Source organism: Felis catus, chromosome A2 (assembly GCF_018350175.1).
Source record: "Felis catus isolate Fca126 chromosome A2, F.catus_Fca126_mat1.0, whole genome shotgun sequence".
Taxonomy (NCBI): domain Eukaryota; kingdom Metazoa; phylum Chordata; class Mammalia; order Carnivora; family Felidae; genus Felis; species Felis catus.
In genome coordinates this window covers 1,874,235-1,887,183 of record NC_058369.1, presented here as the reverse complement: position 1 = coordinate 1,887,183, position 12,949 = coordinate 1,874,235, and the positions used below count along the sequence as shown (strand labels likewise).

Here is a 12,949-nt window from a genome sequence, read left to right as displayed (position 1 = left end):
TCCTCAGAAAATTAAAAATAGACCTATCCTATGACCCAGCAGTAGCACTGCTAGGAATTTACCCAAGGGATACAGGAGTCCTGATGCATAGGGGCACTTGTACGCCAATGTTCATAGCAGCACTCTCAACAATAGCCAAATTATGGAAAGAGCCTAAATGTCCATCAACTGATGAATGGATAAAGAAATTGTGGTTTATATACACAATGGAATACTACGTGGCAATGAGAAAGAATGAAATATGGCCTTTTGTAGCAACATGGATGGAACTGGAGAGTGTGATGCTAAGTGAAATAAGCCATACAGAGAAAGACAGATACCATATGGTTTCACTCTTATGTGGATCCTGAGAAACTTAACAGAAACCCATGGGGGAGGGGGAGGGAAAAAAAAAAAAAGAGGTTAGAGTGGGAGACAGCCAAAGCATAAGAGACTCTTAAAAACTGAGAACAAACTGAGGGTTGATGGGGGGTGGGAGGGAGGAGAGGGTGGGTGATGGGTATTGAGGGCACCTTTTGGGATGAGCACTGGGTGTTGTATGGAAACCAATTTGACAATAAATTTCATATATATATAAAAAAATTTCATTTAAAAAAGACGACACATACCATGGTGAAAACCAAATTTCAGTAGTATCAAATAAGTAAAATGAAAGCTATAGAAAGAGCCAAATGGAAAAATCTGAAACCATTAAGGGTTAATACCCAAAAAGAAATAAATGGAAAGAAAACACAGAGACAAGATCCCTCCCAAGACAGACCTACGGTCTTCGTAATATTCTATTAAACCCACAAGCCCAAGTGTGGTTTTTTTGGGGGGACTAGACAAAGAGTAATTCTGCAAATCTAACAAGAAGAACAAATGTCCAAGGACAGGCAAAGTGTTCTAAATAACAAGGCAGGGCCTGCGGACACCCGGGATTTTAAGGCAACAGCACTCCGACATGATGGAAGACGGCCGGATCAATGGGAAACGGGTCCAGGCCTACGGGGAAACTCGATTCACGGCGGGACAGCCCCTGAAGAGCGGAGGCAGAAATGATGAACACTTTAATTCACGAGACAGTGACAGACTGACTTCTAAATAACAAAGATGCTTGCATTCCTACCCCTTCCATGGACACTAATTTGTTGCACATTACAGCAAAGTGTATCAGCAATAAAAGGAACCGGTACTGTCACAAACGCTCCACGCGGCCAACTCAACGAGATTGGCCAACCAATCTCACAGACTGGTTTATCCTTCTAATTTACCAACTGACCTACCACGCTTTGCGGAAGGGTATTCGTTCCTCCGCAGCCCTCGGGAAGGGAGATGTTCTCTATTCCTCGGACACTCTTTTCCCCAGAAAGCCTTTCCCGGGGAGGCCCGGGATTCCACCTGTCATCACCCAAAGGCACAGACCTGAGAAACTGACTACACACGGGGACGGACTTCCAGAGAACGTTTAACAAATGGAACGTAAGACATTTTCTTATTTTTCTGTTTGACATCTGCTAAAACACCGAGGTTCCGGTAAGTGAATACATCTACTGGGGGGGGGGGGGGGGGGGGGGACGAACCAGGCAGGCGCGGTGCAGGGCCCCCGCACTGCACCCCCGAACAAAGGGCGCCGACCCCGGGCCCGCTGCAGGTGTTGAGGGGAGGGCATGACGCTTCGCAGGAGGCCGCACCAGCCCCCCGCAGGGGAACCCAGGCGCCGGAACCGCCTCTCCCCTCAGCCCCAGATCCAGTCCGCTGTCTGCCACGTCCCTCCCAGGAGCGGTTACCTGGGGCCAATGATCTGTCAGGGGGTCCCCCAACCCCGAGCCCAGGGCCCCAGACAGGTGCCCCCACACTCCTCGCCCGCCCCCCGAGGTGGGGGGCAACCCGGGACTGCGAGTCCCCAATATCCCCCCCTCCCTCGCCCGAAGGCGGAGACTCGGGTCGGGAGCCCCGGGGACGGGGACACCCGGGCCGCGGCCGCAGGGAGCGGGTTCCGGCCGGATGGAACCACCTACTCCCGGTCTCGGCCCGGGCCGCGCGCACTCACCATGTCGGGGCTCGGCTCCGAGCTCTCCGGGGAAGACGTCTTCCCCGCGGGCCCGAGGGCCGGGCAGGTGAGAGGAAGACACCTGGGTCCGCGCGGGCAGGTGCGCAGGAGCCCCCGGGACCTGCCCGGAGCCACGTCCACGCGGCCGCAAGCGCGCCCGCCCCCGCGCCTGATTGGACGGTGTTCCGGGCCCCCGCGCCCTGATTGGATGGTGCTCGGAGTCCTCCCTCTCCCAGGGCTCCTGATTGGATGCTTTTCCGAGACCCGCCTCTGGTGCCCTTGATTGGACAGTGCTCCTCACTCAAGTCCCTGATTGGCTAGTTATCCAGGCACCGCCCCCGGGGCCCCTGATTGTGTTCCGAGAAACGCCCTTGTCGTTCTGATTGGACGGTCCTCCGTGACCACACCCCTGCACCTGAGCGACAGGCCGTCCCGACACACGTGGCTGACCCGCGCGCTCCGGATGTGCGCCGGGAGTTGAGCCTCCCGGTGGCGCGGCGTGGCAGGCCCTGACCTCCTGACTCGGTTTCCCCGCGGAGCGTCCCCTGCCCGGAGCCGGGACCGAGAAGACAGGGCCGCAAGGCCCGGAGGCGAGGTGACCGTGGACGAGTACTCTTTGTTCAAGAACAAAGACCCTACGCAGTGACGTCACCGCACGGAAGGCCGGGTCGGGCTCGGGGTTCAGGAGTGACCTTTGACATCTGAGGCTCCGGCGCCGTCCTGGTGCTGGAGGTCCGCTGATCGCGGGGGATCGGGACCTGGCGCCCCGCCCCAGTGCGGGCAGCTTTTGAAACCCGCAGGTGTGCGTTTTACGCTGCAGAGAGATGTATTTCGAATCAGGGTTCTGTTGTGTCCCCAGGGAATTCTGCAGCCTAAACGCGTGATGTCCCCCAGGCAATTGAGTTCCTATCTTAACTGATTTGAAACAACAGGAAAGCTTCTGTAAGGCTTTGGGACGGACCTGAAAACACTTAATAAATGGGGGCTTAACACCCAAGGTATCTAATAAGGCCTACCCGCTTAAGAAAACTGTGCCTAGGCTGGGTCTGGACGTCCAAACGCTTGGTACCACTTACTTGATTTACAAACAGAATTAAAAAAAAAAAAAAAATCGGGGGGGGGTTTGCAAAAAGGTTTTGTACGCTGTCATAAAAATTAGTGTTTAGAAAATTAATACATAAAAAGCTTCGAGTTAAAAATAAATGACTTGTTGGATTCATAAGCTATTCAAAGTATGATTATATACGTTTTCGCTTAATATGGATTAATAATGAAAGCCAAATTTCAATAAGTCTGCATGAGATTTAGAAGTCTGCCTTAAGACTGGGTTCTGGCACGAACCTCCAGCACCGTCTGCCTGCCATAGTGTGTTCAGATAAATACCCTGTAAGCATCACTCATAGAGGACATGTCATTTCATTCATTAAGGTGGAAAATGAGGCTGATCTCGGGATTCTTCACAAAACATTCATTGCACAGAGAACAAAGTAAAACTGTAGCCCCCTGAGGGGAAAGAAGTGTGAGTCAAGTTATTTGAGATGTGATTCATGTGTGGAGGTAACAAAGGCATTCTCAAACGCACAGAGTGACAGGACAGGAAGGCGCAGACCCCTTCTCCCTCCTGCGGCCTCCATCCACCCTGCGGTTAGAAGGTTCTGGTATTCGGGGAGCCGCTGGCGAAGTAGAAATGTGGTTTCCTGCATGTTCAGCCCACTCCAACCCCACATCATAAAGCCAAGTATGAAAGATGTGGCCGGCAGAATAAAGGTGCACACGTGGTGATCACCAGAACCTGTGAACATGGCCCCGGACATGGCAAAAGGGACTTTGCAGAAGGGATTAAGGGCCCTGAGGCGGGGGTGACCCTGGGTTCCCAGGCAGCCAGCCCAGCGTCCTCAGGAGGTCCTCAGGAGACAAAGGCAGGGGGTAGGAGTCAGAGAGATGGTCAGACCCCCAGCTGCTGGCTGTGAGGATGTCGGAGGGATCTCAGGCCAAGGAGTTTGGGTGGCTTCTAGAAGCCAGATAAAGGTGAGGGAAGAGATTCTCCCTTAGGGTCTCCAAAAAGAAGACGGCCTTGCCAACACCTTAGATTTTAGACTTCTGACCTCCAGAACTGTTGTAAGAAATTGGTTAAGTCACTAAGTGTGCAGGAATTTGTTACAGCAGTCACAGGAAGTTCACAGGATGGCTCTGAGGCAGAGGAAAATGCCTCGGCATGGGGCACAAAGAACGCCTCTTCCCAGCCCGAGTTTTTGTGGGACGGCTTTGAACTTGCCACGGGCTCCTTCAACATGACTCTGCTCCCACAGCGGCGCATCTTGGGGTGATCTGACCGTTTTTTAGAGAACAATGTCTTTGCATCTTTGTTTTTGAAAGGAAGCACTTTTCAGATAGATGATATTCTGACTAGAGATTTTATCCAAACCGTAAGCATCCATTCGTAAGGCGTTGGGAGGGCTGGTTTTTGCATTCCTCAAAGAAGTATCTCCTAATGATAACCACAACAGGGGGAGAAGGGGAGCACTTTCAACCCGTCCCCCCACATTCCAACCATACAGAACATGCCGCGACATTTTCAATACTCATGTATCTACTGCCAAGATGTATGAAATCCTATCGGTTTACCATCCCCTATCAGATTTCTTGAAAGAAATCTGATACTTTACAGGGGCGCCTGGGTGGCTCAGTGGGTTGAGCATCTGACTTCGGCTCGGGTCATGATCTCACAGTTCATGGGTTCGAGCCCCGTGTCAGGCTCTGTGCTGACCGCTTGAAGCCTGGAGCCTGCTTCAGATTCTGTGTCTCCCTCTCTCTCTGCCCCTTGCCCGCTCACGCTGTCTCTCTCTCTCTTTCTTAAAAATAAACAAACATAAAAAATAAATAAGATAAAATAGAAAGAAAACATCACAGATAGAGTTGAAACGCCCTGTGTATCACCTCCAGAATCCCAAGATCCCTTCCACGTCCTCCCAGAGGAAACCATAATCACAAATTTAGTGCGTATTATTGCCATGACATACATTTGGATCCACAAACTACATATAACATTTTCCCGACTTTCAATTTTAAAGTGCCCTTATATACTATACACACTCTGTGACTCGACCTTTTTATCCTACAAAAGCTGCTTAATACTGATAATCACTACAGGTTTCATTATAGGGTTTAATGTAATAAAATAAAATGCCAAAAGACTGAAGCAGGAAATACACCTTCCAAAAACACCAGCAAAGAAATACACTCCACCAATACAAACAACAGTAGAAGACAGAAAATAAAAGCTTCAAAAATAAGAAAAACGACATAAAATACATCAGAATTAAAGCCAACAACATTCATCAAAGCAATAATTGGCATAAATGTGTCCTTTAAAAACAAATGGATTTTCTGCTTTGAATCCTAAAGCAAAATTCAATTATGTACTAAAAATGAGAGATGCAAGGAATTTTAAAGGTTGAAATTCACAGGAGGTGAAAAATTATTCCAAAATGAAAGGCTAGTTTTGTTTAAAAAGCAGAGGTGGGGCGCCTGGGTGGCTCAGTCGGTTAAGCGTCCTACTTGGGCTCAGGTCATGATCTCACGGTTCGTGGGTTCAAGCCCCACGTCGGGCTCTGTGCCGACAGCTCAGAGCCTGGAGCCTGCTTCGGATTCTGTGTCTCCCTCTCTCTCTGCCCATCCGCTATTAGCACTCTGTCTTTCTCTCAAAAATAAATAAACATTAAAAAAAAATTTTTTTAATGCACATTACTGGGCACCAACTCTCACTTGTTAAATCTGAACGTCCTGACGTGAAATTTGACAGCCAATGATGAAAAAGGTTGATGCAGCAGGCAAGCCAGATTCCATAGCATAAAAACAAAGAACACAGCTTCTCCCCAAGATCTAGAGAATGTTTTAAAACTTGACCACAGGGTACACCACACAATGAAACTCAACACGTTTTAAAGATTCAGGACAGTAGACACATTCTCAGACCACAGCACAATAAAGCAGAAACTTAACAAGATAATAAAGATAATGGGGATCTACAGAAAGCCCACAGAAAACATCATACTCCATGGTGAAGGACTGAATGCTTTTCCCTAAGATCTGGAATAAAGCAAGGAGGTGTGTTCTCAACACTCCTGTTCAATATTGTACTAAAGGATTGAGCCATTGCAATCAGACAAGAAAAAGAATTTGTTTTTAAAGAGAGGGAGATGGGCATTTAAACACCAAGAAATTGAAAATATATATATACATTCTCTCTCAAAATACTTTGAGATAAATAAAAAAAAATGTTGTAAATATTTTTCTTAATGGGCTCCGTGTCCATAATCTCACAACCTTGAGATCAAGAGTCACACACTCTACTAACTGAGCCAGCCAGGTGCCCCTCTAAATAGTTTTGAAATATGTGAAAACAAAGCTAAATGAAAGCTTTCCTCTGGTTAAAGTCCTCACCTTGGAAGCTCCAGTGACTCACATTTCAAATTAAGTATCAGGTTGTCAGAAAGGCCCCGACGTTAGTCACTCTCTTTTTATCTATCACAGCATCATCCTGTTTACGTCCCCAAGAGCACTACCAAAATCTGCAATTATTTAATTAAAGTATTTGGTTAGCTATTTCACATCTGTCCCTGCCCCTCACTCCATCATGGATCTGGCTATACAATGAGCAGAGCTCACTGCAAAATGAAAACATAGCAGGGGGATCCTCTGAATATCAAGATGGGGGGCACCTGGGCGGCTCAGTCGGTTAATCGTCCAACTCTTGATTTTGGCTCAGGTCATGATCTCATGATTTGTGGGATCAAGCCCTGTGTCGGGCTCTATGCTGATGGCACAGAGCCTGCCTGGGATTCTCTCTCCCTCTCTCTGCCTGTATCCTGCTTGTGCTCTCTCTCTCAAAAATAAACATTAAAACATATAATGCCGGGGCGCCTGGGTGGCGCAGTCGGTTGAGCGTCCGACTTCGGCCAGGTCACGATCTCGCGGTCCGTGAGTTCGGGCCCCGCGTCGGGCTCTGGGCTGATGGCTCAGAGCCTGGAGCCTGTTTACGATTCTGTGTCTCCCTCTCTCTCTGCCCCTCCCCCGTTCATGCTCTGTCTCTGTCTCAAAAATAAATAAACGTTGGGGCGCCTGGGTGGCGCAGTCGGTTAAGCATACGACTTCAGCCAGGTCACGATCTCGCGGTCCGTGAGTTCGAGCCCTGCGTCAGGCTCTGGGCTGATGGCTCAGAGCCTGGAGCCTGTTTCCGATTCTGTGTCTCCCTCTCTCTCTGCCCCTCCCCCGTTCATGCTCTGTCTCTCTCTGTCCCAAAAATAAAATAAACATTGAAAAAAAAATTAAAAAAAAAAAAAAAACATATAATGCCATATAATGTATATGGCACCTGGGTGGCTCAGTCGGTTAAGCACCAGACTTCGGCTCAGGTCATGATCTCATGGTTCGTGGGTTCGAGCCCTGCGTCAAGCTCTGTGCTGACAGCTCAGAGCCTGGAGCCTGCTTCGGATTCTGTGTCTCCATCTCTCTCTGCCCCTGCTCAGCTCATGCTCTGTCTCTCTCAAAAATAAACATAAAAAAAAAAAGAATATCAATATGGATACACTAGAGTATTTAACCAATCACAGGACCTTTGTGAGACACACTTGGGTGACTGCACACATCACAACCGACGAGGCCGTCCTGCTTCCCCACTCCTCGAATATATGTGCAGGGAGGGCAGACACCTCATCCACCTTACGCACAGCCACCTAGCACAAGGAGTTCCCCACAACTGTTGGAGGGAGCAAGGGATAGAGACCGGAAAACAGTGCGCTTGTGACACCCCGACGTCAGCCAGCCCTCAGAACTGGATGAAAGCTACAGATCCTTCCCCAGATGACGCGCTATGCCCCAACATACATCCTGCATCGAGCACAAACTGTTCGTGGAGCCCTTAAAGAAACGTATCCGTCAGCCCAGTAGGGTCTACACAGACCCCAGATGAGGGATCCCTACTTGAGAAAGGCAGCAACAAACGACGTGATCAGGTACCACTTAGGTGAGAGGAGACCCGACAGGCAACCTTCCTCATCAGCCGCAGAGAAAGGGGAAGATCTAGACAAAGGTCAAATGACTTCCAAGGGAGAATTTAGAAAGCACAGTCCCCCTGCATCCAAACGTGGCATGGGCCCTTGTACAGGTCGTTCAGGTTCAAATCCTGGGTCCGGCACCGTCTAGTCATCTGACTCTGGACAAGCTCCCTTATTTCTGTTTGCCCTTTTGTAGTGTCGGCAGGTGAACAGCTACTATCTCCTGGGCTTGGTGAGAGTCAATGATGAACCACACACAAGTGCTGGAAACAGAGCAAGCAACCAACAGGTGACGCTGGTGCTGGTGACGGTGCACATCAGAGCTCTCGGTCTCCACTCAGGCAAGTCCGCCTCACGGGTGGGATTTCTCCCAAGCTGTCAAAGGCTGCTCCACTCCCCCCGTCCCAAGACCGACTGCACTCTACCCTCCCCACCATGGCATCGGCAATCCTGATCAAAGAAACCTGCTATCCCTTGGGGTCGTTTGATTTCTACCTACCGTCAAAACGATTATAGCAACGCCAGACAAAATGACAAAAGGCAGGAAACCACACATCATCGGATAACTCTGACAAACTCTGTCCAGTTCCTCCACATCTCTGCCCAGCCTTTGTCCGTTTATGTACATATTCAGAATACACTGGACGGAGTCACACATACCATTTTGCACACTTTATTTTTCACTGTGCACCCAAAGCTCTTTCCGTGTGAGCACACGTTCTGTGTTGACACAGCCGGGCACGAAACAAGTTAGCACCTAGCTAAGGGACCGACAGGGGCAGGATGACTAAGTAAAATACTGAAACAGACTATTGAAACAAAAGTACTGAATTTGGGGGCACCTGGGTGGCTTAGTCAGTTAAGCGTCCAACTTCAGCTCAGGTCGTGATCTCGTGGTTGGTGGGCTCTGTGCTGATGGCTCAGAGCCTGGAGCCTGCTTCTGATTCTGTGTCTCCCTCTCTGCCCCTCCCCCCACTCATGCTCTGTCTCTCTCTCTCTCTCTCTCTCTTTCAAAAATAAACATTAAAAAAATACTGAATTTTGATGGGGCACCTGGGTGGCTTTGTTGGTTGAATATCTGACTCTTGATTTCAGCTCAAGTCATGATCTCAGGGTTTGTGGAATCGAGTCCCATGTCAGGCTCTGCACTGACAGCACGGAGCCTGCTTGGGATTCTCATTCTCTCTCTCTCTCTCTCTCTCTCTCTCTCTCTCTCTCTCTCTCCGTCTTTCTCTGCCCCTCTCTTGCTAGCATAATCTCTTCCCATAATAAACATTTTTTAATACTGAATTTTGAAACAAAAGGTATTCTGTTTCAACAACTAAATTCGTATGACGATTCTCAGCAAAATCCCTTTCCACATTGCTGTTCACATTTATCAATCTTTTCCAAAAGGACACGCCCCACTCAGCATAGCTCAATGGCAATTTCCCCCACTGAAAGGTCCCTTCTCAGATCTAGACCTCGGAGCTTTTCTTCAAGAACGTGCATGGGGCACCTGAGTGGCTCAGTCGGTCGAGCGTCCGACTTCGGCTCAGGTCATGATCTCGCGGTCTGTGAGTTCGAGCCCCGCGTCGGGCTCTGTGCTGACCGCTCCGAGCCTGGAGCCTGTTTCCGATTCTGTGTCTCCCTCTCTCTCTGCCCCTCCCCCGTTCACGCTCTGTCTCTCTCTGTCTCAAAAATAAATAAACGTTAAACATTTTTTAAAAAAGAACGTGCAGAAGCCTACTTCTTTTCAAACAGTCCCATCAGAAGGGCAAAATCTAACCATACTTCTGTAGCAGAGAGCTGAAAGGTACCTTACAGGCAGCAAGTGGTCTCTAAAACCCAATGAGGTTGCTGCTCTGATAGAAAGCTTTCCCACAATCAATTATTTTATAGGTTTTCTGACTGGTGTGAGTTTTCTGGTGTGTGATAAGGGACGAGCTCTGGCTGAACGCTTTCCCACATTCGCTACAGCCGTACGGTTTCTCTCCGGTGTGAGTCCTCTCGTGCCTCACGAGGGAAGACCTCTGACTGAAGGCTCTTCCGCACTGATTACATTCATAGGGGTTCTCACCGGTGTGAGTCCGCTCGTGTTGGTTAAGCGAGGAACGATCACTGAAGGCCTTTCCACACTCGTTACATTCGTAGGGCTTCTCGCCCGTATGCGTTCTCTTGTGCAAGACCAGGTAAGAACTCTGGCAGAAGGACTTTCCGCAGTCTTTGCATTTGTAGGGCTTTTCCCCTGTGTGAATCCTCTGGTGTTGGGTGAGAGACGAAATCCTGTTGAAGGCTTTCCCACATTCGCCGCACGCATAGGGTTTCTCTCCAGTATGAGTTCTCAAGTGTCGTGTGAGGGTTGAGCTGTGCGTAAAGGCTCGCCCACATTCCTGACATTCATATGGTCTCTCTCCTGTATGGATTCTCTGATGTTCACTCAGGGAATGCCTCCGGTTAAACACTTTCCCGCAGTGGTGACACTCGTAGGGTTTCCCCGCTGTATTCACCGTGTTGTGTGTTGTGAGAGCCATACCGTGAGGAAATGATTCCCCGCTTTCGGCGGCTCTGTGGTGTTGACCGAAGGCACTGTTGTGGCCGACGTCTTTTCCACATTCGTTCCCTTCACAGGGTCTCTGATCTGTATATGCCATCTGATGATGGTTTAAGAATGGATTAGCTACCAAACTCTCAATATCTAGACCACAGTCGTGGGAATGTTCTTCTGTAGAACCTCCTTGAGACAAAGCAAGGTCTGAGCTCATACTACAGGCTTCCCCAAACTCATGCCAAGCAGTGGTCTCCCTTTGAGCAAACACCTCCGCCTGGGGGTACGCCAGCTGCCTCCAAAGCCTGTGCAGGGCTTCACGATTCTCCTCAAGTTGACCATAGCTCCAGTCTCCTTTGGGAAGCTTTACTATAGTCACACCACTGGGTGGTTCTTCCCCCCAAACCACCTTCTTACAAGATGACTCTTGGCTTTTCAGTTTGGCAGCCAAATCTGAAATAAATTGAGAAAAGGGGGGGAGAGAAGACACTTTTAACTTAATAATGGCGGCACAAAAGTACTTCCAACATGCATGAGGTACATGTGAATCCGCGTTCAAGTATCAGCGCTCAACACAGGAGAAAACAGGAAAAGCTCCCGAGGCCAGGACGCAGTGTAAGAAGTTTGCCGATGACGGAAAACGGGGGCGAACGTAAATGTAGAAGGGATGGCCCTACAAAGGAGGGGGGATGAGAATGGCAAAGAGAAAGAATTATCAAGAAGGCAGAGAGGGAACATATGTAACAAGAAACACAGGTAGAATAGCTTCCAGAAGGAAATGAGGGGCGCCCGGGGGGCTCAGTCGGTTGAGCGTCCGACTTCGGCTCAGGTCACGATCTCACAGTTCGTGGATTTGAGCCCCGCGTCGGGCTCTGTGCTGACGGCTCAGAGCCCGGAGCCTGTTTCACATTCTGTGTCTCCCCCTCTCTCTGCCCCTCCCCCACTCATGTTCGCACTCTCTCTCTCTCTCTCCCTCCCTCAAATAAACATTTAAAAAAGAAAAAAAAAGAAAAAAGAAAAGAAAGAAATGAGATGTATTTCCTCTGCACCCAAAGCCTTGTAGAAGTCGGCGCACAGGACAAGCCTGCTGGAGAATGAATAAAGGTATCTGAGAAACTGCCACCAAAGACCTCAACCTGCTCCTTAAGCAAGAGGGCGTCTGTGGAGAGACCCGTGACCTGCAGTCCCCAAGACGCCGCCCCCATTCAGTGGCTCGTATCTGCCTGGCTCTCACCTGAACAGGAGGTTTGGGGAGTTCCTTCCCCCCCGTCCACACAGCTACTCCTTGCTCCAGCTGGAAAGGCACCACTGGTAGAAAGAGTGAACCCCCCACCCACGGGGAAGGACCGGCGGCCTGAGGGGCTTGGGCTGCGGACAGTGCACCAAACTCAACGCCTGCATCGGCACTTCGGGTCTTCAAGGTTTCTGGAAGAGACAAGAGCACACTGGAGACACGGCGTGTTGACCAAGCTGAAGATTTTATTTTCCTAATTAAAAACTTGCGGACCTCGGGGCACCTGGGGGGCTCAGTCAGTTAAACACCCGACTCTTGATCTCGGCTCAGGTCATGATCTCACGATTCGTGGGATCGAGCCCCGCGTCGGGCTCTGTGCTGACAGCTCAGAGACTGGAGCCTGCATGGGATTCTGTGTCACCCTCTCTCCCTGCCCCTCCCCTGCTCATGCTCTGTCTCTCTCTCTCTCTCAAAACTAAGCAAACGGTAAAAAATACTAATTAAAGAAACCTTGTGGCTCTCACATTTTCCCAAGGAGATCTACAAATGGCCAACAAGCACACGAAAAGATGCTCAACATCATCAGGCATCAGGGAAACGCAAATCAAAACCACAGTGAAACACCATTTCACACTTACTAGGATAGCTATTATTTTTTTAATGTTCATTTATTTTTGACACACACACACACACACACACACACACGTGTGAGGAGGGGAAAGGCAGAAAGAAAGGGAGACAGAGAATCCCAAGCAGGCTCTGCACTATCAGCACAAAGGCTGACGCGGGGCTCGAAGTCACGAACCGCGAGATCATGACGTGAGCTGAAGTCAGACGTTCAACCGACTGAGCCACCCAGGTGCCTGTAATTTTTTTTTTTTTAAGCAAAAACAGAAAATAAGGATTAGAGAGGATGTGGGCCAATCGGAATCCTTGTGCGTGGCTGGTAAGATGGTGAAATGCAGTCTGGCGGTCTCTCACGAAGGGAAGCACAGAGTCTCCATATGACCTAGCAAGTCCGCCCCTAGGTGTGCACCCGAGAAAGAAGAAAGCAGGAACTCAAAGTGCTATTTGCACATCTGTGTTCACGGGAGCATGAT

At 49.5% G+C, this 12,949-nt stretch overlaps 1 protein-coding gene across 1 annotated transcript in view; it reads right to left on the bottom strand.

Moving 5' to 3' along the window:
• ZNF555 (zinc finger protein 555) overlaps positions 1 to 12,949 on the bottom strand; it is a 37,645-nt gene that overhangs the window by 12,534 nt on the left and 12,162 nt on the right. Inside the window, exons 4-5 of the mRNA XM_045042091.1 lie at positions 9,911 to 11,068; positions 2,033 to 2,310 (exon numbers count right to left, since the gene is read on the bottom strand). Coding sequence (XP_044898026.1) covers positions 2,033 to 2,310; positions 9,911 to 11,068 — 1,436 coding nt within the window. The remainder of the gene's footprint in view (positions 1 to 2,032; positions 2,311 to 9,910; positions 11,069 to 12,949) is intronic.